We start from the raw sequence: 27,220 nt of genomic DNA on the forward strand, positions 1-27,220 counted from the left end.
ACTCCCAGAATTCCCCAGCCAGCAAAGCTGGGGAATTCTGGGAGTTGAAGTCCTCCAGCCTTAAAGTAGCCAAGGTTGAAGACCCCTGGTCTAGAAAACAGCATGGGCAAATTAGCACCCGACGTCTATTCGCCCGTTACCAGCGATAAAAGTTTCGTTAGATCCAATAACCTCGTTAAGTACATCGAGCGGCAGACATCATTTGCTCGGCGGGATAAAACTGACATCCCTCTTTACCTACCGCTCCCCCAGTAGATCTGACGGACGTTTCTCTCATCGAGTGAGCTGCGGAGCTTTGGACCCTCACGGTCCAATAGAACCGGAAAGGGGCGGGACGGGGGTGGGTTACCGTTACCAATGGAAGACTGAGGCTGAGGAAAGTGACCACAGCGAACAGTGTCGGGAGGCGGGGTTTAAAGCCAGCTACGGTTGCCGTCTGGCGCAGGAGCTAACGAACGGGTGGGGAAAGGAGCGGCGTTGGGAAGCGCTCGGGACCGCCACCGCCATCATGAGCTATTCAGGTGAGGGGAGTGTGGGTGAGAAGACGGGGCTCTCGAGCAGAGGGCCGTCACGGGAGGGGACGGCTTTGGCTCTGCGGGAGGGGGACTGAGAGGAGGGTTAGGCCCAGCCCATGGCAACATTCCGGGGGTGGGGTCACGACCAGCCTTGCCATTCCCCCCTCCCCCCTCCCACCGTTTTCAGGCATTGCTGGCTCGAGCTCCTCGCCACCGTTCGTGGTCGAGGCGGAAGCCTCTGCCCGGCCTCCTCTCGTTCATCGTCCTCATGAAACGGGGTGGAGTGGGAGGCGGGGGCTTCTTTGGCCCTTCGGAGAGGTGGGGGTCGTGAGGGGCCTCGCCTCATTCTGCCCCCCCGGGGCTCACCCTCCCCCACCCCCCCATTTGTGGAAGGCGCGAGAAACGAAGAGCCGCCGTCGCCGCCGTGAGGGAAAGGAAGCTGGGCATCTGGACAGGGATATATAGCCTGTCCTCTGCACACCTAGCCCCCCCCCCTCCGGTCCTTGGGAGTAGTTGTAATAGTTGTATCAGGGGTTTTCAATACAATTGTATAGAATGTGAAGGATTTGTGGGGGGGGGGGTTTGGTTTTTTTATTTTTTATTTTTTAATGTACACTGAAGATGGCATTTAATTTCGTTGTGCGAGGTGCAATGACAATAAAGTTAAAATTAAATTAATAGGAGTGAGGATGAAGGAAGATGCAGGGAACCCACGTCGGCAGTTGTTCCGTTTAAATAGACCTGTATACATATATATATACTAATCTGGGGTTGATTTCCGACCCTTAGCCGTCAGTATGGATCCGTTTTCGGATTTAAATGGGTTCCGTCTTTCAAACAACTAATGCACAGTTGCAAGACTGGGTTTGCTTGGCCTGTTGCCTTACTCATCCTTCAGTACAGGTAGTCCTCGATTTAACAACAGTTTGTTTAGTGACCATTCAAAGTTTCAGCGGCACTGAAAACTTAATGACCGTTTTTCACAGCTACAACCTTTCCAGCATCCCCATGATCACATGACCAAAAATTCAGAGGCTTGGCAGCTGGTTCATATTGATGACTGTCCGCTGTGTCCCAAGATCATTTTGTGACCTCCTGACAAGCAAAGTCAATGGGGAAGCCACATTCACCTAACAACCCAGGTTACTCACTTATCAACTGCAGTGATTCGCTTAACAACTGAGGCGAGAAAAGTTGTAAAATAGGGCAAAATTCACTTAACAAGTGTCTCACTTAACAATAGAATTTTTGAACTCAATTGTGGTCGTAAATTGAGAATTACATGTATTAGAAACTATTAGACTTTTTTTTTTCAAAGCTGGATGCAAGGTTCAGAATCTTTATAGTTTTCTTAGATATTTTCTGTGTCTTCATACATATGGTGCAACATTTTTTCTGTAATGCTTTGGCAAAGTCTGTGTTATGTTTAGCTAAATATGCTCCTCAATTTCTTCCAAAGTGATTGTTGTCAGATTGTCCATAGAATCTTCTTTAGCACTTGTGCTCCAAAGTTTTAAAATGTGTGCTAAAGAGGAGTGTGGCTGAATACTTAACCTTCTTTATAATTGCTCAACAAATTGGTGCATTAGATGTGATAAAGTTACCTCTCCACGTGTGTTAAGAAACCATGTAAGTAATTTTTCAAACTCTAGTGCCACTTTTGATTTCAAATATTTCAGTAAAACCTTGATACTGGTGTGTAGAATGAGCTCTGTGTAGTTCTAACTACCCTACTTTGTTCTTAAGTAAAGTTTCTTCCCCCTACAAATGAGGTAGACTCTCATAGTACCTTTTAAGGCTTACATATTTTACTAAAACACATAAGCTTCCATGAGCTGCAACTCAATCATATGTATAGGATGGCTAATTTGAAATGAGATTTTTTTAAAATGTTAAATATGAGGCATTGAAATAAAACAGTTGATATAGGGTGATTATGCAGATAAAATTTCATGGGGCATACACTACAAATACTTTGTCAGTTAACAATCATTAGATGCTAAAAACTGTCTTCGTTCAGAGATGTAGAAATTTTATTATGTTATCAGCTAAATTACATCTCTTCATAATATCATTTTAGCCATTGTCTATCCATTGCAGGATGAAGGCCTCTTCCACATGTTTCCAACCTATACGGTCCTGAACTTTCCTTTGCCAATTGGGCCTGCAATATTTGCTGATGTCGTCGATCCATCTTGTTTTAGGTCTCTTTCGTGGACGCTTTTTATCAAGTGGGATCCAGTCTATGACTGCCTTGATCCACCTGTCATCGTTATTCTTGCTATGTGACAAGCCCATTTCCAATTCAATTCTTCTAGTTGAATACTCAATACTCCTGCACAACCTCCTGATTCACATACCTCTCCCATTTACCCTTCCCAATCCACGTGGCACGTCCTGTGTACCCTTCATTTCCTCTGTAACTTGCACTGCTTCTTCTCTGCAGCCCCATGCACCCCTCACTTTCATCTCCACATTGCAGCAGCCATTTACCGGTCTCCTGATCTGGGAAATCCAGCTTCCTGCCAGCTTCCCCGTTGAAATTCCTTGTGGGAAGCTTGCAGGGAGCATTGAAAATGATCATTTGGCCACAGCCGATCATAGCAGCACAGTGGTACTGAAGCAGCTACAACTTTACCATATTTCAACCCAGTGGAAGTCATTGGTCCTAGATTTTGCATGCATTCTGTAAGTTAGCCCATTTGAAGTTCTTTGATTCCAAACTTTTGCACGATGATGCACCATTTATTCCAATTGAAGGCTAAAAACAAATAGGCATGAGATTTTCAGTAGTCTGTAGAGAGATCTTTCATAAGAAAACAATTTTTGCACAAAAAAGTTTGTTGCAGTCTTGGGCAGTCAAATCAATGTGGGATAGGGAAGAGCCAGGATAAGAGAATACATTTTCATTCTCCCGCATATCTATTTTTTTTCCTCCTAGGATAGCGCTTAAGAATTAGATATTTAGGTAATATACAACTTATTACAGGTAGTCCTTGCCTTATGACTGTTCGTTTAATGATGGTTCAAAGTTATGACGGTCTTAGAAAAAATGACTTAAAATCATTGTACTATCCCCTGCCCTGTAGTCACACGTTCACAATTGGAGCAATTGGCAACCAACTCGCATTTGCAACCAGTTGCAATGTCTTACTGTCATGTGATTTCTGGCAAAAAATGCCCCTTGGGGAAGCTGGATTCATAGTCCCAATTGTGGTCATAAATTGAGGATTACCTGTACCTACAAATATATATATTTTATTTTCTTATTTAAAATGAACACATTTACATATTTGAAGCATCATTCCTTTGTGCAATTATCTTCAAATAAGCTTAAAATCAATTCAGATATGATAGTGTAATACATAGCTTGAGTTTTTTCACCATTGTTGTCAATTTTATTTGTGTAATCAGGTTTTTATCCTTTTTAAGTCTGGAGTTGTATAATATATAGGTATGATTTACGGGAGATTATTGGTGGTTAATGGATGGTGGGTTTACAGAAATGATACTGTTCTCAACTTCTATAGGATAGATTTGTTAGGAGTATTTAGAAATTGTATTTAGGTATTTTCTTAAATAACCAACAACTGGTAATATGTGGTCAAGAATAAAGATAGAAAGGAATAAGATTTAAATATTCTTATGTGGGCAGACAATCATTTAGTGACCTGCTTTTGTATGTCTCAGTAATGGTGGTACTCCCATTAAAAGAATTATCTTGCTGCTTCTTCTTTATTGTTAAATAACTATTACTAGGATGGAAGTAATAAATGCATAATTGGTGCAAAAATGGTACTATTTTTATTCTTGATTTTTTGTCAGTATACTATGAAATGGATACTGTGACAGTGTAGATTAATACTATGGTTGTTTGATAAGGTTTCCATATATTACTATCAGTATTCAGGCAAGGACAGATCTAATGGATTATATATATTTGTTGTTTCCAGTAATCTCTTTAGGAATGCTAAACAATTTTGCCTATACTTTCAGAATATTTATTTATTAAAAAACATAATTCCATAGTCTTCTAATCTGAGAATATATATTAGTGTATTGCCTCAAATTTTCAGTAGTAGATCATGCCATCGTATTTCTACAGTAAAATCTAGAAAAGGAGGTGTACAGTGCTACCTCACTGTACACTGTACTCAGTGGTGGGCTGCAACCGGTTTAGCAACCGGTTCTGTGAGCGCTTGCGCACAAATACAGCAATTTGAAGCTCAGCTGCTTACCTTCTAAGGCAGCCCCAGTAAGTAGAACAGCAGAGGCGTGGAAATCAGCTGAGCCAGAAAGAAGGAAATATAGGAGAGGATAGGGTGGGTGGGCGGGACCAGTTGATCGTCGGAACTTCAGGTTCATCTGAACCAATCCGGACTGGCAGCAGCCCACCACTGACTGTACTGCAGAATATGAGAGATAATAACAAATTTAAGATTTTAGCAAAGAGAAACCCATAAATGAGGTTAAAACTGAAGAGCAAGAGTTGCAAACTACTGCTTACTGCAATGTGGCATTTAGTATGGAGCACTATCAATTTATATATAAATAAATCTGAATCATTTTGAAAAATACTCATTTGGAAATTTCTTTTTAGGTTATGGAAATTGGAATTCTGGAACAAATAGAGGTAAGTACAGTTTTAATGGAATGCTAGCATTTGTTTTATAGATAACGCAATCGCACTAATTTAACCAGAAAAAAATACCAAAATGTCACATTTTTATTAATTCAATGTATGATCTTTTTAATGTTGTCTTTTCATTTATGATTAAATCCAAGTTTATATAACTACACCATCCCCTATAAATCAGTAAAATTGATGCTTGGCTCTAACTAATCTTTGACCTTCATAATGAATTTTGGTATAGCATATGAGCTATAGCAGCAGCCTTTTAGTGACCATGGACCGGTTCTATGGAGAGAGGTTTTTCTGAGGACCCAAGGGGGTGTGGTTTCGTGTGCTGCCTGCATTACGTGGATGGAGCTTCACTTGTTTGTGAGGCCCTGTTTCTGGCATGCCATGGACTGGTGATAGTCCATGGACTGGGGGTTGGGAACCCCTGAGCTATAGTAGCAAATTTTATAATTACAGTTCCATCCATAGTTACTTAAATGTATCCCAAAAAGTATTTATTTTAAAAAGTATTTGCAACATTTCACCTAATCTGGCTTCCTTGCCTAGCACTTCTCTAAATATATAATGTAGAACAAAGTATCTTCATGCATCCATGGGAATTCACATTTTTACATCAGTCATACCTTGCAATTAACCTCATGAAACATAGTGGAGCTTCATTTCAAATCAATAAATTGAATATTTGTATGCCAACATTTCAAATCATATCATCCTCTACATCAGTGGTTCTCAACCTGTGATCCACGGACCCCTGGGAATCTGTGATGTTGTCACAGGGTCCATGAAGGCTTGAAGAAATGTTATGATTTAAATCTTGAGTTAAGTCTTTGGGTCTGTAGCCATGGTCTGTGACAGGGGTGGGTTCTAAATTTTTTTACTACCAGTTCTGTGGACGTGTCTTATTTTGTGGATGTGGCTTATTTTGTGGGTGTGGCTTGATGGTCATGTGACAATTATTTAGGATTTAGTAGAGGTACTGGTCTACCAGGCTGTATCGATCTACCCATTTATTTTTGCAGGCACTGGTCTACTCATGTATTTTTGCAGGCACTGATCTACTCATGTATTTTTGCAGGCACCTATCTACTCATTTGTTTTCTTTTAACACTGATCAGCTGTAGGGCAGCCCTTTAAAGCCCCACGGCAAGAGTTTAAACAGTTTTTTTTCCCTCTAGCCATCAGCTGGGATTCAGGAGGCAGCAATAAATTGGGGGTGGGGCCAAATAAAAGGTAAGAATAATGCGGGGGGTGGGGGGGGAGGCGTGGGGGTGGGGGTGGGCAGAACCGGTTCAGTGATGTCGTATCATCACTGCTACCGGCTCGGTGGAACCGGGCCGAACCGGGAGGAACCCACCACTGGTCTGTGAGCCACAAAAAGTATGTAAAGGGGGTCCATAGTGAACAAAAAGGTTGAGAACCACTGCTCTATATCTTTGAGAAACAATATTTCGACAAAATGGAGATCTTCATAATGTGGAAGGTATACTGGTAATTTAGGTGTCCAGTTTGTTGGAGGGTTATAAATACCATTTTAAATGAAATTCAGAACAAATGCAGAATATTCTTCATTCAAGTCACTGAAACATCTGAATCCCTAACTAGAATAACTTTATTCGAATGGTTGTCAGAGACTGAACTGTGTGCTTTTGTGGACTCTTCAGCTACATGATGTATCCATATAGATAAACTATATATAAATACGTCAATATATATTTTGTCTTTACTCATGAAGTAGTCTTTAATTTAAGTTCATGCTTTCAATTCATATATTTCTTGTCATATATTTGGATCCTTATTTTTAATTCTTAATTTATGTTTAATTTAATGTTTAATTTTATTGATTATATTGTACACCATCCAGAGTCCCTCTCTGAGAGATAGGCTATTAAGAAATATGAAATATAAATAAATAAATAATGTTCTTTGTTCACAAAATCGTATTAAGTTGGAATGGGTATCCTTCATCTTTTCTTCTATGATATATATTCTTTTCCATTCCTTAGAAGAGTATCCCTGTACATTTGCCTAGTTTTGCAATTTTGTTAATTCATAATTTTTTAAATGTGCAAGCCCTGAGTACTTTTTACAGAATATCTCCTTGTTCAGTAAAGAAAAGGATTATCAATCTTCTAAACTATAGTTCTCTTGCAATTTTCTATCTCCAAAGATCAGGTAGTAGTATTACCTAAAGCAATAAATATTTTGTTGTGGGCAGCTTCCTCACAAACTGAATAGACTGGAAATAACAATGTTATTTCTGTTTTTGTATCTTATGGCTTTGTCCTAAAATTGATCTACAGATGGGAGCGAGGTATTATAGATGAAGACTTAGCAACACTTAGTTTTAGGAATGATGGGAATGAATGTTTCTCAGGACATGTATCAAATGCTGCTGTCATAGAAATAAGATTTAATTTTATATGTTGAATTGGAAGTAGATACAGAAATTTATTTTTCTAAGTGTAGCCACTGTAACATGAAAGAGATATTCTTGGTGATGCCAATCTTGCATTAGACAAGCCTAGTAGCATTCTAAACATCTAAAAAGAAAACTCAATAACTCTTTTTCATTTCAGGTTACGAAGAATATAATTATGGATATGGATACGGTCAGGATAACTCTGGCAATTATGGGTATGGTATGGGCACTTCAAACTCTTGGGAAATGCCTAATTCAAATACAGACATGAACTTTAACGCATCCACTGGCACCAGCGCTGATGATGTAATTTCAAATTTTAACCAGCGCTTAGATATGGTATCTCATCTAGACACTGAAACGATGCAAGGAGGACATTATGGCTCAGGTGGAGACAGGTGAGTGTAGAGACAAAGGTTCAGTAATAGTTATAGAACAGGCTAGTTTCTGCTTCTGGAAGGCATGTTGATCAAACCTTGTGCTGCTGCCTAAACATTGCTCCATACTGCTACAGAAAACTTATGAGAAATAGACACTTAGCTAAGTTTGTATTTTTAATTGAACTTTGCAAGTAAGGTGCTTAAATATGTCTTTGAATGATGAAAATATGGTAGCTAAATTGTAATAAAATGTTCTGAAATAAATGCAGGTTTGAGTACTTTGATCAGTTTCTGAAAACAGTGACCTATCCAAAGACTTTACTTTTACATCCCATTGAAATAGTATGTCCATTAGGCAGAATTTCTCTGGATTTTGCATCAGTTTTATTAAAAATACATAGAGAATCTCTCCTTAATCTACAGTATGTGTCATTATTAATGTAAACGTATACATTATTAGTTTAAAGCAAATGCATATATTTGGCATATATATATATATTTGCTTTTGAAATTCCTGCATATTAAAGACTTTAAATAGATTAAAATAAATTACTTTGTATTTAGATATGAAATTTAATAATTAAATTATATATTCTATAAACACTTGATAATTTATACTAGAATTAGTAGTTGGACAGTACTTTTGTATTTTAAATGTATATATTTAGAGCGATGGTAGTGAATCTTTAGGCTTGGCTTGTCAAAAGTTAGGAAAATGCTTAAGTTGACTTTGCTGACATATCACAGCATCCCTGGAACAAGACAATCAATTTTTTATACATTTTTTAATTCAAAAAAATAAACTCCAATTTTGTGTGTGATCCCCAGGGTGTGCCATGTGCCGCTTGCTTTCAAGCGGTATTCTCTTTCTGTTGATAGGCCCCTGAGGCCTATCCAAGGCAGCTCCAAGTTGCACAAGTTCTTCATTCTTGAAATGGCTTCAAAGAATGCACTTCCATGGCCGCTACAGCCTCTGAAAATTCAAACCTTTACTGTCATTGTACATCATATATAAAACAAAATTGGTTTAGCCGCTACTGGTGCAGTCCATACAAGAATACAAGACAACATGAATAATATAATAAGTAGTTAGGAAAAAAACCTAGTCTTGTGTTTCCATATGTACATCAGATTCTGTGCAACATGTATATTACTCTGATGTATGATCTTATATCATGGCATATACATACAAAACTCTGAAAACATGGCCCATTTTTATGTAATTTTCAGAGACTCCGGAGTCCATGCAAGAGCACAAACCTCTTGCGTGGCGCATAAGAACACGTCCCATTCTCACACAACCTCCAAAAATCACATAAGAACAAGGCATATTTTTGAGAATACTTGTCGTCACCCAAAATGTTGTGACTTTGACACATGTCATAGGTTTGCCATCACTGATCTAGAGATTGGTCTAAATAGGATGTACCTACTATTTATATCTGGAGCTACAAATATTTAAATATTAAATCAAATGATTACTATATTCCAACTTTTTCTTAATTACATATTTCTTTCTTGAATAAGAGCTGAGTAGTTGAAATATAGTGACTGAATTAGGCATATTTTGTATTGTCTTCTCGTTGTAGTGACATACATTGACATATACAGCATTAGCTTTCAAAACTAGCTTTTGGTTTTGTGGAGCCATTTAATATAATTTTTATTTTTAAAATGCTACTGAATAGTTGACTTTAAATAACGTCTCTTGCCTTGAGAAAAAGAGTTGTTGCAGATCACTATGTCACGCTCTAATAGGTGTTTCTGTTTTTATGACTCATTCCTTACAGGCTGGAATGGTTTCTACGCATAAAACTTAGAAAGGTTTATAAGGATTCCTAAACATTACATCAACAAAATAACATTTCCAAGTTGAGGATGGCTAAAGTGGCAATTTTGTGCAGTTAAATCAATGAAATTTCCTTCTCAGCATCTTCCAGATTTCAGTTTTATCATACAGAGTGGGCATTTTTATTTGATCTTAGTGGGCTAACGGTACACTGTTGCTAAATACTCAAAATAAATTTCCAAGAAAACACCGCAGAAAGTTGCAGTGGTGAGCCATACTTTGCTGTACTTTGGTATGAGGATTATAAGATTGGTAAATCATCCAATTCACTTTGCCTTCTTTTCTATTCTGAGTTAGCTTTTAAAGTCTCCTCCTCAGCCATTCTTTCCTTTCCATATCCTTGCTTTCAGATCCTCGATACCAAACACAATTTGTGTGCTTGTGTCCAGTGCTGGTTTATTTACACAGCATTACTTTTACTTTTCCATAGCAATCAAAACAACATGCTACAGAAATAAAAGTGGTTTAGCTTCAAATATGTCATCACATTTGGATGACTATGCATTACAATTTTATAATTTAATAAATTACAATTTAATAAACGTGACTTGAATCTTTGGAACTTTTGGAATGTTATCATGAAATAGTGGTAACTAAGCCATTTCAAGTTGAAAAAATATCCAAGTCTTAGCCATTCATTATAAGAAGCACAAAGGATTATTTTCAACATTTTCTTAGATGTTGTTTCTGGTTTTTTCTACAATGAAGAGATTACTGGCTAGGTATCATACATGAAATATATTGTTTTATATAGCTAATGTTTTTCGGTTCTTTCAAAAATTATTTGACAGCATAGAATAAATTGATAAAAACTTATTTTGTAAAATTATTCCCAGGGACTTCATTTGTTTAACATAGTCAAATATGTATAGAAATTGGTGTATGAATCAGGAATAGATAAAATATAATTATTTGCATAATTCTCCCAGCTGGAACACATTTGTAAATTTAATCAGATTATTATGATGATGATTTATTGAGATTAAACGAGAATTATTCTTTTATCCAGCCCTTATATGTATGAAGCTGCAGTGTTTATTTTCTACTGTAATGTACAATGAATAAGCCTCCTGATGAGTTCAGCTTTTTATGGTTTTACTGAATATAGAATAATTCTGACTGTTTTTTGTTTTTATTTTTAATATAACCTGCTTCTACTACAGATGCTTAAATATGGTGCTCTGTATATTACTAACCTAGATTCTCACCTTGTTCTGCAACTCTTGTAGGTATGATACATATGAACCCTATGATTCAAGGTCTGCAATGAATGACCGTGATCCGTACAGATCTGGCTTTGATTACAGTGAGGCTAAACATGAAACTGACAATGCCTATGAAGGTCACTATGACAGCTCCTATGGCAACCGCAGGGACCAGTACCACAACAGAGCGCGTGACAACTTTGGCCACCGGGGTCAAAATTGGACCAGAGATGGAAGAAATAACAGAGGCATGGCACCTTCATATGGGCGTATGGGTGGACAATGGAATGACCCACCAGTACCAATGGGAGGACGGGGCCATGGCCCCAATAGACCACCATCGCTTTTTTCCCACAAACTATTCCCCGATTACAACATGTTCCAGGGTATGAGAGGTTTTTCTGGCAATATGCGTTTTGGAGGAGGCAGCATGAAACAACGAATGAGGAGAAACTGGAAAATGTGGGATGCAGATTTTAAAGTAAGTACCTATGCAATCTTTTCCATTTTTTAAATGTTCTTCAGCAATGCCCAGTGTCAAACTCCTCAAAGAGTGGGTGGTAATTGTGGCTAGAAATGGCTTTGCGCAACTTCATGTTGTGTATAAGTTCTTTTCTGGATCTTGAGGCCCTGTGCTCAGTCACTCATGCCGTGGTCAGCTCTCATCTGTATTACTGCAATGCAGTACATGGGCCTACATGGGCCTACCCTTGAAGAGTATTTGGAAGCTACAATTGCTTCAGAAGGCAGTGGCGCAGACAGTTCTGAGGCCTCTAGGGTGACACATGTAACACCACTGTTATGCAAGCTGCACTGGTTGCTTATCAATGCTAATTATCAATGCTAATTAGAGAGCAAGAGGGGGGCATATAAATTTAATAAATAAATAGAATGCAAAGGTATCTGTTAAGTGATGTATTTATTATTTTAATTATAGGAAACAGGTTCCTTGTTTCAGATGTTTGCTTTTTTAAAAAACCTATTCCTGGATACTCTCATTGAATCCCATATATGAACCAATAATCTTGGAGAAAAGTCCTTGGAGAAAAATTCTTTCAGCTTTGTATGAAATAGACCAAATTAAATCTGGGCATGTTTTTAGCTGTTTGAGGTAATTTGAGTATAAAAAAGTATGTCTCAATATACATTTTTACTGATAATTAGAAAACAATTAGTTATTATCTAAGGCTGAGTAAACTCCTATGTTTCTCTTCATAGAAGAAAAGAATAAAGAATGAGCCAACTGGTAATAAACGTAAACAAGCTAACAGTTCTGATGAACCTGATAGCAAAGCAGCAAAAACAGATAACTCAGATAACTCAGACTCTGATAATGGTAAGAACTTATTTCTAAGGTCTACTTAGACTGAGAAATCCTGTTTTATTTTCATTGCATACTTACAGTGACAATATAAAAACCACTTTTTTTGACTAAATGTTTCAGCTATTTTGTATTATGCATAGTCACCTGATATGCTGCTCTTTTTAGAAGAAGGGCCTGAAGGAGAAGCTGCTGAGAAGGGTTCTAAAAATGTGAGTTTGAATTCAGTCTTACTACAAAGATTATCATTCTCATTTGATATAATAGAGACAAGGGTTGGAAAGGATCCTTTGATAAGCTAACCCTTTGTAGCGATGAATGATGTATTGCTCCTTCTTTTGTTGGACAAAGAACAAAGAGCAGAGGTTAGGGCAGTTTTGAAGGAATGCTTGAAGAACAAAGCTCTCTCAAGGCACTTTAATCCCTGAGCTGGAAACATCTACAGTAGAGTGTATATGAAATTGGGTTTCTAAGGGAGCAGTTGTTCAATAGTATACTCTAGATCCGTAATGGCAAACCTATGGCACGCGTTCCACAGGTGGCACGCGTAGCCATATCTGTGGGCAGGTGAGTGTTGTCCCAGCTCAGCTTCAGCACGCATGTGCGCGCTGGCCAGCTGATTTTTGGGCCTTCCGGGCCCACTGGAAGTCAGGAAACAGGCCGTTTCCGGCCTCCGGGGGGTGGGATGGAGAAAGCCGTTTTCACCCTCCCCAGGCTACAAGAAATCCTCTGGAGCCTGGGGAGGGCGAGAAACGGGCCTACTGGGCTCACCGGTAACCTTTTTGCTATGCCAAAAGCAGGGGGAGCATAGGGGGTAGGGGTTGCGCACACATGCTTGGGGGGAAGGGCACGGGGGGCATTGAATTATGGGTGTGGGCACGCATGCGCACAACCCCCGCTCACTCCTCTCACTTTTGGCACGTGACGGCAAAATGGTTAACCATCACTGCTTTTTAGATTCTACAATGATATAACTGGTATAACTATGAAATTTTTTCCAGTTTATTCAGTCAGATTGATGGTTTCTACATCTTGTTAGCCTTCTGAAGCACATAGAATATACCATAATTATAACCAAAATTCCACTTGTATAAAGATTTATTAAACTACAATGGTAATTGCAAAAGAGAAATAATTGGTTAAATCTTTATAGACCTAATCTGTGGAATGATAGCTTTGACGAGCTATTTTGTGGATTCTTCGGTCCTTTAGAATAAAAAATTGCTTTACCAAATTGCTTTGAGGAATTAATGTACCCTGTTTTCCCCAAAATAAGACATCCCCTGAAAATAAGCCTAATCGGGCTTTTGAGCGCATGGCAATAAGGCCAAGTGCTAATTTCAGGGTTAAAAAAATATAAGACAGGGTCTTATTTTCAGGGAAACGTGGGAACAGTTCTTATAAATCGATTTTCTCATAAACCATATTTAGTAAATGCAGGCTGGTCATATAAAGATGAGTTAAGTATAGATAAAATAAAGGATGTGTGGTAACTATATAGGGAGCAAGTAAATAAGTGAAGCTTGTCGAGCATTCAAAGAGTCAGACTGCAGTTGCAAACACCTAGCAGAACATTAAATGAAATGGCTAGAAAAATTGAAACACTAAGACTCAGAGTAGAGGTAAGAAGAAGTGTGTAATAAAGTTAGTGTTGAGTGGTAGAGTGGGGCTATTACAGGATATATTGCTGAGGGGCCTGTGTATAATTGGTGGTCTGTACTTCATCTAATCTGTGAATGAGATATCAGTTGCAAAAAAAGGTTACACAAGGTGAGAAATTGGGCTTATTTTATGTATCTAAAATACTACTTTTTATCTGAATTCTCTTCAAATGGATTTGCAATATACAACCTTCTCAGGACTTCAGAAATGTTCTAGTAAGAATGCCAAAACTGAAAAAATGACAAGTGCTCCTAAAGGCATAAATTCAAAAAAGATTGGGCTCCGATTTTCTTTATCTATGTTCCGTTTAAACGTGGTAAATAATTAGATAGAGAGAGGTAGTGTATATATATTCTCTCTCTCTCTCTCTCTCTCTCTTTCTCTTTCTATACAGTACAGGTAGTCCTCTAGTTACAACCACAATTGAGCCTAAAATTTCCAGTGCTAAGCGAGGAAGTTGTTAAGTGAGTTTTGCCTCATTTTATGACTTTTTTGCCACAAGTTGTTATGCAAATTTCTGTGGTTGTTAGGTGAATCATGCAGTAAGTAAGCAAATATGGCTTCCACCATTGACTTTGCTTGTCAGAAGCTGGTTGGGAAGGTTACAGTGGGTGATCACATGATCCTGTGATAGTGCAACAGTCATAGGTACATGCCAATTGGCATTGCCTGAATTTTGATCACGTGACCATGAGGAATGTGTGAAAACCTCTCATAAATCACTTTTTTCAGCATTGTTGTAACTATGAGCAGTCATTAAATGAATGGTTATAAGTCGAGTATAGGGATAATGAGTAAATCATTGGAATCTACAATTTGAAAACAACAAATCTCCAGGGATATAGGATAAGGACTTAAGTATACTTTTCCAGGCTGATGGACCAATGTAAAGAAATACTGGAAATACAATGAATCTAATGCAATTAAATTGAGCAGTTCTGAAGAAAAATTAGTTATATAGTGAAATCCAGCTACCAAAAATAATTCAGAAATGTGACTATTACACTTTAAAAATCTTGCTGGCACCCACAAGTAACGCCCACAGAACTTTGCTGAACTGTGCTAAATAGGAATTCTTGGCAATGTGATTGCCTTGATATTTTTCTTAATTAAAACATATAAAGGAAATGAGTTGGTGACTTGAACAGAGGTGGCAGCCTTTTATGACTTGCTTTTGCAGTTCTCTAATCATGTCAACTACCAATAATGTCAACTTCCAAAGGTTTGGTTTATCTTTCTATACAGTATATAAGTAATCCTTGGTGTAAGACCCCAATTGAGCCCAAAATTTCCATTGCTAAGCAAGGAAGTTACTGAATTTTGCCCCTTTTGATGTCTTTTTTGCCAAATCCTATATCTAGGGCTCATTGAAGAAGAAAAATGGAATAAATAATGTGTTGCTTTGTAAAGGGCCAAAGCAAAATAACACACTATTACTAAAATACATGGTTACAGAAAATAAGTAATCTGAGGTACTCAGTACAGTTTGAGCAATGCATCAAATTGGTGGCTGGATCATGTAAATACATATAGTGCAATCGGTTTGATCTGATAAAATTAACTATGTTGTGAAGATTTGTTCTCTTTGAATGTAGCAGTGGCGCAGTTCTGCTTTGTAGTTTTGAAGGGAAAGTGTCAAATAATGGATTTTGTCATTTTATGTATTCATTTTGTAGTACTGCTATTTTAGATATCCTCATAATAATAGTATTCCTCAATCTAATGGCTTGGGAAACAAAAAAACTGAAACCACATTGAAGGACCGCATTATTAGCGAGTTAAAATTAAAACACATGATGAAGAACTGAATAGTCAAACAGAGTAATAGGGAAGGAGGCATTATATATTCATCCATATTTTTGCTATTATCATGTGGGCATTAGTTTAGACTGCATTTTACTGATATAAAGGATTAAACTAGAGCAGGGGTGTCAAACTTGATTTCATTGAGGGCCAGATCAGGGTCGTGTTTGATCTCGGGGGGCCAGGGTGAACATGGCCAGCTCAGCATCACTCATGTTGGGGACGCCTGTGGCGGCCCAAGTGCTCTGCCAGGCTCCCAAGCTCCATTTTTGGTCGCCACGGCCTCCTGCAACCCTCTGCATGCAGCCCTCCCAAGCTCCATTTTCACTGGCAGAAGCATCATGGGCCAGTCCTTTGCTGTTTCCAGGGCACCCCTGCGGCCCAAATCTAAATACCCCATGGGCCAGATCTGGCCCCCGGGCCTTGAGTTTGACACCCCTGGCCTAGAGTGACAAGGAAAAGCATTGCTAATTTGTATTTATGCTCAAATAGAATGGCTAGCTCATCCTAGGCCTTTCGTTATATTGGGTTCTGTGCAAAGATGATTATGATTAAGTCAGCTGCCCCTGCTCTTCGCTCTGAGGTTCATACATTGGGTATCATTGTCGGTATATAACCAATTCACAAGCACCTTAAAGATTTGCGGTATCATTGTTTACATTGTGTACAAAACTCTGGAATACTATTAACATAGATTTCTGTCAGAGCCAGAGTTGGGTGGTGTACATCAATAGGGAAAGAGCACTTGGCATACTTCCATTTTCCCATCATATACCTGTCTGCATATACAGTATCTTAAGAGGTTCCTTAACATAGTGATTGTTTTATCTGAAACTGAACAGATCAGACAAAGTTAGATTGCATGCATATACTAAATTTATTCCTCTCCAAATTCAGAGCTAATGCTAATTCTAAGACTAACTGCTTTTATTTTAAATAATCATTGTCTCAGAATAATTACAATTTCCTAAAACTTGAAATTATAAGGATTGCATAGAATTTTGAAATTTTGAACATTATATATTTCTGAGGGTTCATTGTCTGCAAAGAAGAAAGTATTAATTATTGCTAATATTAATCATACAATTGTTTATTGTATGATTAAACTTTATTATATTAATTAGCCTAATAGCATTTTTGTCTCACTCTAAATCATCTTGATAGCTAACAGTACTTCTGATTACTTGATCTGTTGTGACTGGACTGTAAGCCCCATTCTTCATTGTTCTTAATTATAATTTCAGGAGGGAGAGGGAGATGGTGCTGAAGATGAAGAAAGAAAAGAAGAATCAGAGAAAGGCAAGTATGCGTAGATTTGTGTGTTCTTACCAAGAAGAGGGATTGTAAAAATTAATTAATAAATACCTGTTTTATTAGAAATGGAAGTATTTCATTCATCTTTAATGCCAAGTTTACTTACAGGTTAGGCCATAATCTGCCTGAAGAAAAGTAAATTGTTGTTTTAGTATTTGTTATGTAAATTCGTCATGATCAAAATGCTTACTGGTAAATTAGTAGAATTGCAAAAATTTTTGGAAAATGGTCACTCTTAACATTTCCCTAGAACAAATTTTATTCTTTCTTAATGGAAATATACTGTTTTGAACTTTTGATTCCCAAGATCACTGCAATCTCAGCAATAGATTAATAATTAATTAATTAATTAATTAGACTCCAAACCTCCTTGCTTTTACAAGTGTCGGGGGGGGGGGGATATCCTTTGACTTTTAAAGGCCAATGTATCTTATCACTTTAATCAGTTAATGCTCTAATTATGTTAGATTCTTTTAATTAGCTAAATTAATGTTATTCTAATTATTCTAATTATAATGTGTCATGAGAATAATAATGATATAATTGGATAGGATTGTTTTTAATAATAATAGTTACTGTTATCAAACTATATGTGAAGATGTGGACTGGATTCGTCCATTTTGAGCAGGAAGTAGCAGATTCCAGATTCCTTCACTAGTATTATGAGGAACTTTCCGCCTAAGTCACACGATTACCTTTAGTGTACTGCTGCCTCTAAAGAAGATAGTTATCACACAGAACTTGTTTCATGGGAAGAATATTAGAAGCCTATATGGGAATTTTCTCCTGCTTATGAATGCCTCGCATTCCTTCCATCTTTATAATTCTCGTCCAGCTTGTTAAAATGAGACTTTGCCTGTCTCCAAGCAACATAGTTTCTTTCTAGTTTGTTGGTAAATTTCCTATTGGAAATCTCCAGTAGGGATTTCGACTTGTTATTTAATTTGTCTTCCTTTTACTCTTATCCCTCAATATTGTTACTTAAATTTTAGTTTTCTTCCAATTCAATTCTCTATTGATTTGTTGCACAAACCTGAATATTTCTATTTGTTAGTTTTAGTATGGCCATAATCTTTCTTTGGGTAAAATATTTTTGGATTATAATCGGGTGGTATTCACTTATTTTCCCTACCGGTTCTCAAATGTGAGCGTGCACATTCTAACATTTGTAGCAAGGGTGTATGTAATTATTCAGTTGCCCTTTTTAAAGGGCATTTGAATCATTAGTAGTCATCTTTTTTCTTTATCAAATAAAAACTAATGGTGATAGCACAACAATGAAAAAATACAATACTAAATTCATTTTTCAGTGTTCAGTATTAACAAATTATATCATCTGAATTTACAAATGAAGTCATTTGACCATATATGATATGAAATTAAAAAGCTTGGAAATAAGTACATTATTGGCAATTTACTGTTGCAATCAGATGTATTTTCTGTGTTAACTCTTGGACGCCTCCCATGCAGAAATTCTAATTCTTGATGCCTTACTACATTTCAAAACTGAGGTTATACATATAACTATGAAATCATTTTCCATCCTTGATATAAATCACCAAAATTTGATGGTGGTAGAACAAGCCTATTCCCTATAAGGTAATGTCTAACTCCTGATCGGCACATTGAACAACATAGCACTTGTAACCAATCTTTACTGAACAAATTGTAAAATGTATTAGCTACATTTTATGACCAAAAGAAATTAGTTTCATAATTTCTAAACCCACTAAGAACATCATTCCAAAGGTTGCATGAGTAAATATGTTCATATGCTTCTTTAAAGTTGTTATAAATAACTGATTTAGGTATTTAAAGCAATATTGCTTCAATATGTATGCATATAGAAATATATATGTGTATGTATATATATATATATATATATTTAGGTGCTCTGACAATTCAAGAAGAAATCAGCCAAATTAAGCGCAAATTGCAGGCTGGGAAGAAAACTCAAGAGAGGCAAAAAAAACGATACCGTGATCGTATGGTAGAAAGGTAAGCTGTTTTTCTGGGAAGGCTTGATTCAATAGCAATAGCACTTAGACTAATATTTATTTATTATTTATTTATTTATTTATTCTGCTTATATGCCGCCCTATCTCACAATGGACTCAGGGTGGCTCACAACAATAAAACACAAGCCACAATAAAAAATAAAGACTAAAATCTAAAAAATTTAAAATTAACCCATTAAAACCCTTAAAACCCCATCATCAGACCAGGTCAAGGGATTTGAAAAGCCAAGTTTTTAATTCCCGGCGGAAGGTGCGAAGGCGCTAGTCGGAGCTCCAAGGGGAGTTGATTCCAGAGGGTGGGCACCCCAACCAAGAAGGCTCTTCCCCTGGGGGCCGCCAGCCGCCACTGTCTAGCCGACGGTACCCTGTGTAGGCTCTCTCTATGGGCGCGAACCGGGCGATGGGATGTTGTTACTGGCTGTAGGTGGTCCGCCAAATATTCTGGTCCTAAGCCATGTAGGGCTTTATAGGTCAACATCAGCACCTTGAATCTCACCCGGAGGGCAACCGGTAGCCAATGCAAATATAATGCATAATATACTGCTCCGCAGTGCTTTACAGCACTTTCTAGGTAGTTTACAATTGTCAGCATATTTCCCCCAACAATCTGGGTCCTCATTTTACTGACCTCAGAAGGATAGAAGGCTGTGTCAGCCTTGAGCTGTATCGTGATCGAACTCCAGGCTATGCGCAGAGTTAGCCTTTAATACTGCATTCTAACCACTGTGTCACCAGGGCTCTTTGCTAGTATTTAGATTGTCCATTTTTGTGTGGTGGTCTTTTCTCTTACAGATTTGATTATTTCATTATATTTACATGTTTTGATTTGTAAAACAATATATCCAAACTTTGTTAACATAAGGAAAGCTGACTTTTTTTTTTTTTTGCTTTAATTTATATGCCGCCCTTCTCCGGAGACTCAGGGTGGCTTACAATGCGTTAAGCAATAGCCTTCATACTTTTGTATATTTATACAAAGTCATCTTATTGCCCCCACAATCTGGGTCCTCATTTCACCTACCTTTGAAAGGATGGAAGGCTGAGTCAATCTTGAGCCTGGTGAGATTTGAACTTGCAGTAATTGCAAGCAGCAGATGTTAATCTTGTTAATAACAGTGCTTTAGTCTACTGTACTACAGGCTTGGTATTGACTTAATGAAAGTTGACTTGATGTCTTATTTTTAAGTTAGGATTAGGGGTAACAGTAAAAGAGAAACAAGTTACAGAGGAAAGAAACCAATATTTTTCATAATTCTGCCTTGGTTTTTTTACTGGAATTTTGAGCAATTATACAGAGGGAAAATAAGCAGATTTAAGATTAGGGCACTCATAGTCCCAGCAATTCTCAAGTTATGTTTAGGGACAGTGATTTACAGAGAGTAAAATGATAAGACTTCAGGATGGTTTATAAGACACAACATGTGGAGATCCTTTCTGTGCTGGAAAAAATGATATCTATCTAAAATATATCAGCTTCTCTTCCTAAATTCAAGAGAAGTTCCCAATGATTTTAAAAAAAGCAAATCTTCAAATAATTGTTTTATTTGCTATTTCTTTACAGAATTCAGTTTGTATGTTCATTGTGCAAATATCGCACTTTCTATGAAGATGAGATGACCAATCATTTGGAAAGCAAATTTCATAAAGAGCATTTTACATTTGTTGGAACCAAGCTACCCAAGCAGACTGCTGACTTCCTGCAGGTGAGTTTTCTCTCCTTAAACTTTCCTTCTTCTCATATTTCCAAAAGCACTAGTGATACTTTTCTGGGAAAGATATCAAGTAGTGGTAGCCCTCACTTAACAATCCCTTGTTCAATGACCATTTGAAGTTATAACAGTAATGAACTAAGAGATTTGTGGCCATTTCTCAAAGTTCCAGCCATTATAACATTTGCAGTTACGTGATCTAAACCCAGGCACTTGGCAACCAGCACATAATTACAACAGTTGCAGTATCCCATTGTCACATGATCCCACTTACAGCCTTTGCATCCTGCTTCCAATAAGCAAAATCAATGGAGAAGCTAGCAAGAATTTGCAAGTAATGGTCACATGATGTGGCACTTAGGAAGTACAATAAGAACTGCCATCATATCTCAGCAGAGTCATGTGATGTTTTTTCGCATTACAACCACAGTGCTTGTGACAGTTTGCAGTCCCAATTACATTAATTAACTGCGGACTATCTATATATGCCAGAAAATGATTGTTTACTTGTATTTTTCACCATAAAGTAGCATATGATTGCTTTGCTCTTTCTTTTTAATTAGAAAGAAATGAAAATGTAGCTTGGGAAAAAGTGGGAGAGGAATTGAGAATGGATTTTGATTGGAAGGCCTACTCTGAATTTTACTAGCATTCAGTTTAGCATTAATTTTAGTTTTCTTCAATGCAGGAATATGTAGCTAACAAAACAAAGAAGACAGAAGAACGTCGTAAAGCAATTGAAGATATTAATGCAGTTATACAACAGATTTACAAAGACCAAGATCTTACACAAGGTATATATGTTTTTGATATGAAAGTATCTTAAAATTCAGGTATAAAGTGATGTATATTCTTTTTCCTTTTTTGCATAACTATTGTAAAGATGCCATACATCTTTAGCAAATTAGCATTAGCAAATGCTTCATTATTCTCTGTATGATGGTCCTAAATTCTATATTCTGCTGGCTAAGATCTCTTGCATCACGATATACAAGAACACATAGAAACATCTTTTCAAATTGGTATAATAATGAGTTAATTTTCCAGACTTATACACAGCTTGGAAGTTGTCTCCATATGCACATAATTTCATAGCTACTTCATGGGAAAGAATGCGTAATAATGTTATTACAAGCAATTTCAGGATATTATACAGAATAGGGATGTTTCTTAGAAAAATATTTTTATTTACAAGTGACAAATACCCTAAAAAATGAAGGTCTATCCTCCTGCCTTTTTCTAGTTTGTATGGATAGGTTTCCATCTTTTGTTATTATTCGGTTCCATCAATATTTACTAAATTTATTTTTTGAATTAATCTGATAATATTGCTGGAATCTTATAGAAGATTCAATGTTTCTAGGTTCCTTGATATACAGATGTCTTCTTATGTGATAATGCATATTCTCCTTCAGGCTGTAATATATGAGGGACTTTATTTTACTTAGATATAGGTATGGAACATTTTGTAAAAAAGGTGGAGGCTGCTCACTGTGTTGCCTGTGACCTGTTCATCCCAATGCAATATGGAATCATCCAGAAACATCTGAAATCTCTTGATCATAACCACAACCGTAGAGTAAGTGTTTGTTGTTTGTTTGTTCATTTACTTATCCAATTTATATAACTGCCCATCTCACAAACAGAAACCCCAGGGGGTATACAACAAATGTAAACACAGTTTATACATTAAAAAGTATAAAAATCAAGCTAAAACAAAGAATATTAGATGAATGAATGTTAAAAGTAGTGGAGTCACTTTACTGTCCCCAGGCCTGCAGGACCTCCGGAAGCTCAACATTGACAAGGTCAACTTCACCTCAGGGAGGAGAAGTCTTCAGAATGTGGGCACCACAGCAGAAAAAGTCCAAAGGTAACTCCTTAGGCAGCAGAACCCATATCATGCCCTTTCTGCTGGATCTGATAGGTAGATTAAATCAGTAAGAGGTGCTCCCTCACAGAACCCAGTCCCATGCCATGAAGGGTTTTGAAGGTCAACACCAGCACTTTGAATTGAACCCAATATAAACTGGCAATCAATACAGCTCATGAAGAAACACACATCGTTGCTACCAAATACTGCTACATTTCACACTCACTGAAATTTCTGGGTACTCTTCAGAGGCAGCCCAAGGTAGAGTACATTGCAGTAGTCTAACTGGGAAGTGACCAAGGAATGAGTGACCATGAATGTCCTGATGTAGGAATAGGTGCAACTGCCACATGGTATAAACTTGTGCAAAATGTTTTCGTAGTCACATCTGCTACCAGCTCTGAGCAGGAGTCATGACTAGGAGGACCCCCAGATTGTGCATAGGTTCTATTTGGTGCAATGCATGCCTATCTAGTACTAAAATGGTAAAGTCCCAAAACCAGAGGGGTTCAAAGGCCAAAGCTACTCAGTCTTGCCAGGGTTTAATTGAAGCTGTTGTTCTCCATCCAGACCTTCATAAACTCCAGACATCATGGTAGGATATCCACAGCCAATCCCCTTCTCAGGTTCTCACCCTGAAGGGAAGCATAGGGATGAAACACCTGACAAATTTGGGGAGGAAAATCATCTTCTCTGGAGCTATTTGAGAAAAAAGCTTTGCAGGATGTATGTGTTTGGAGTCCACAGCAGACTGTCACTACGTTGCTATCCCACTCGCCCAGCTTCTCCAATAAACCAAGCCCCAGAGTCCTGGTTGGTGTCTCCAGATGGAAAGTTCCATGCAGTCATCTGGTCCGTGTGATGAGCGATGCCAGCAGCAAAGAAATGAAAATACAATACAGCTCAACAGTGGCAACCAGCAGCAGGTCCATGTGCTCAGCTAGCTCCATCCACTGCCAAGTGTCCAGTGGTGAAATGTAAAATTTGTTACTACCAGTTCTGTGGGCGTGGCTTGGTGGGGGGGGTTAATGTGACTGGGTGGGCATGGCCAACGTTTTTTTTTTTACTGTTTTACTTTTAAAAGCATTTTTTCTACAACCTCCTGGGCCGAAGAAGTTGTAGAAAAAATGCTTTTAAAAGTAAAAAAAAAAAAGCCTCTGATGATCGCGCAGCTCAGCTGGGCATGGGGGGGGTAGGGGGGTGCAGGGATTTTTGCTACTGGTTCTCCAAACTACTGACGCCATCATTACCGGATCGGGTGATCCAGTCCGAACCGGGAGCATTTCATCCCTGCAAATGTCCCAACAGTCAGATCACTGTCCCAGACTTTAATGCTCATAGCGAGCCTCCAAAAGTACTGCAGCTGACAACCTCATATGTAATCTCAGGCTCACACTCACAGTCAAGTGCTGCAGCTCCCTGCAACTCCACCATGAATAGGCACAGCATGGGCATGTCAATACAGTATCCACAGCCAGAGAGCAAACACAATCTGTCTGTCATCAACCAGCTCCCCAAAAAAGCAGAAAAAGCCTAACCAAGGTTCAGTCCAAGTCTAAAGTCCAGGTAAATGCCAAAAAATTTGCAGATTCATTACTAAAATAGTAATATAAATTGTTCATAATAAATGCCTGTTCATTTCAAAATAAAATTAAGAAACGGCCTGTTCCATTTCAAAATACCTGGATAATATATACAGTGTATATATTAGTATTTTAGTATGTATGTTATGTAATAAGATTTTCTCTTCCGAGTAAAGTATATTATATAAATATTTACAAATTGCATCCTATATTTTCATTTCTGTGATTGAAGATGCAGTTTCTCTTGATTTTGTAAATTTCTTATTATACAGAATGTATAGACATCTTTGCTTGTAATTCACTGTTTTCTTTGACTTCTCTATCTTGAAGCTAACAAAATCTTTATGTGAGTGGTCCTGATACGTTTGTTCTGCTCATCATTGTAACTTACTAAAAAAGACTAATTATGAAACTTAATTGATTAACACATGCAGGGTACTTGCTTTTTGTTATAGCTGACCCTATGCCTCATCCCTTACCATGTCCTCCTTTAAGTGAATGATTAACATTAAGTGAATGTTGCTTTGAAATGAAAAAGATGTACATTCATGTTGTAAATAATGATATGCATAATTTCTTTTTGTTGTTGGTTTTGTTTTCTAGGCTATGATGGAACAGTCCAAGAAATCGTCATTAGTAGTTGCAAGAAGTATTCTTAACAATAAACTTATCAGTAAAAAATTGGAGAGGTATCTAAAGGTTAGCAAAAAAAAATTCTGATATCTACTTTTAGATGCGCTATATTTTTTCAGCATTCTACTAATGTTTGTATTATGTTTGTGTTTATTTTCTGTTATTGCACTCAAATTCTTTGTTTTTTTTCTGTATCCAATTTTTATTTCTGAGTCCAGATTCTCAGTCTTCTATTTCTTAGATTCCATTTTTTTAATATTACAGGTTTCAGTTTTAATAGTGCAACAAATTCCTTTACTGCTAGTTATTATATTCACCTTTAGCTCCAGTTTAAGGATTATTGACATTTAAATGTAAATGTACTTGGTATTTCTCAATTATATTTATTTTCCTATGAGAATGTCATGGTTTCCAAAATAGATCTATTCAGTTTCATCCTTATCCAATTATTGTTTTTTATGTTCAGACCTCAACTGCAAGGACCATTTCACAAAATAAATTTGGAGAGTATCAGCATTCTGCCAACATTTATTAAAATGATTAGAGAAACAATAGAAATGTATAAGGATCCAAATAATTCATACCAGAAAAATGGCAGTTAGTGCCATTTGCATGGCAGTTAGCAATAGATTGTAGGCATTCTGCTCCACTAAATTTTCACCACATATAAGACTCTGCCATTAAATTGCCCAAGTTAAGTTTCAGATCTGCTTTGAAGATGTTAGCAGCATGGCTAGCAAAATGTCAGCACATATTCAAGAGTTCCAGCTTTTCCTTTCTTCCAATCCAATATGCATTCCAAATCTGGAGCAGAAACTCCATTGATCTATTAAAACAGAACAGGTGTTCTATTAGCCGTTAGTGGAATTATGCCATTTGATTATTTTTAAATGTCATTTCCATTGCATTAATAAAAATTACTACCCCCAACTATATATTTGTATAAGGCATATATTTTTATAATTCTGGGCATTGAAAATTTCTGACTAAAATGTCCAAAACTCAGTACAGTGTCGTGTTTTATAGGGTGAGAATCCCTTCACAGATGATCCTGAAGAGAAAGAGGAACATGAAGAAAGTGAGGCAGGAACAAGTGGGATCATTGAAGAAAGAGCAGCTGAAGGTGAAGGAAACCTAAATGAAGAGCAAAGTAAAAGTGATAACAATCCTTCTGAGGAAAATCCAGTGGCTGATGAAAGTGCAGAAAATAAAGGTGATGGAGAAGAACTACAAGGACGAATGGAGGAAAGGAATTTGACCACATCTCAAGAAGGTTTTACTACCGAGCAGAATCCAGAACATGAAGAAGAAAAAGAAAAAACACAAGAAAAACAAGACATTGTACCTTCAGAGAAGATGGAACTACCTGATGAGTGAACTTGCAAAGAAGGTTGAATCATTTTGAGACTCTGCATTAAATCTTCTAAAACCATACCTGTATTTGTGACACACCATGGCACGTGGCTTTTGGTTCTCATTGACCTCACTTTCATCTAGTTAACAGCCTTTATTTGTAAAGTGTTTTTGAAAATAGCTTTTTTAACCAAATTTTCATTGTATTAGCTAGATTTTGTGCAGTACAATTTTTAAGTGGCTTTGTACTAGGAAATATACTTTTTTTAGTAAATAATCAAAATCAAATTTTGTCCATTGGCTTATACCATGCTAAACCTTGGAAGGATAAATAACATCTAAATTTTCCCATTTACTTTTGTATATAGTTGAAAATGTTTTAGTTCCATAGCTAGTCTTGTCTGAAAATGTCAGTAGCAGAATTATGGATTTTAAATTCTGCATGATTGGAATATCTTCCATGCAAGTGTAGCATTCTTCTATCTTTTTACTTTTAATATTCAAAAAAGACTTTGGTCAGCACAATAATTTTGCAGTGCTTTTATTTAAGAGGGAACATTTGCAATAGTTGGTTATAAAACACTATTAGGGCTGTATGTGTAAGTTTTTGACAGAAGCAGCAAGCTTATTATTGTGCAGAAAGCCTCAAGGAGAAATAAAGGCATTCTGGAACTTTCCAAAAAATGCAATTTATATTATTCTGTTTGAGATCAAGAGGATTTCTTAGTTTCTGCTTATTTTAGATGGATGTTCTGAAAATGAAGTCTGTAGCAGCCCAAAAATCTACTGATGAAGTGTTACAAAACATTAAATATTCCCTTCAAAGCAGGTCTTCCAGTTGTCTCATTTTAAATCCTTGAAATCATCTCTGCTGCATTTGTCAAGAATATAGTATTGCTTCATTGTTCCTTTGTTTATTAAGAATTTCAGGCATTAATGCC

At 37.2% G+C, this 27,220-nt stretch overlaps 1 protein-coding gene across 2 annotated transcripts; it reads left to right on the forward strand.

Moving 5' to 3' along the window:
• The first annotated feature begins 342 nt into the window (after positions 1-342).
• AKAP8L (A-kinase anchoring protein 8 like) lies at positions 343-27,104 on the forward strand. 2 transcript variants are annotated; one of them, XM_087883609.1, is made up of 13 exons: positions 343-521; positions 5,116-5,148; positions 7,734-7,974; positions 11,035-11,491; positions 12,229-12,346; positions 12,500-12,543; positions 17,041-17,095; positions 19,000-19,108; positions 20,690-20,831; positions 21,526-21,631; positions 22,286-22,416; positions 24,897-24,992; positions 25,953-27,104. In XM_087883609.1, exons 1-13 carry the CDS (start codon positions 509-511, stop codon positions 26,301-26,303), a joined length of 1,896 nt encoding a protein of 631 aa, XP_087739735.1. In that variant the 5' UTR covers positions 343-508; the 3' UTR covers positions 26,304-27,104. The 2 variants fall into 2 exon arrangements, with proteins under 2 accessions (XP_087739735.1, XP_034263552.2); XM_034407661.3 differs by having other exon boundaries at positions 344-521; positions 7,734-7,791.
• The last annotated feature ends 116 nt before the right edge of the window (positions 27,105-27,220 follow it).

The sequence above is a fragment of the Pantherophis guttatus genome, chromosome 2 (assembly GCF_059756535.1).
Source record: "Pantherophis guttatus breed Tessera chromosome 2, ASM5975653v1, whole genome shotgun sequence".
NCBI lineage: Eukaryota > Metazoa > Chordata > Lepidosauria > Squamata > Colubridae > Pantherophis > Pantherophis guttatus.

Excerpts from the sequence above, each read along its gene's own strand:
- AKAP8L (XM_087883609.1), top strand. Across the intron at positions 5,149-7,733 it reads GAATTCTGGAACAAATAGAG|GTTACGAAGAATATAATTAT; the intron begins GTAAGTACAGTT and ends TTTTCATTTCAG. Across the intron at positions 12,544-17,040 it reads CTGAGAAGGGTTCTAAAAAT|GAGGGAGAGGGAGATGGTGC; the intron begins GTGAGTTTGAAT and ends TTATAATTTCAG.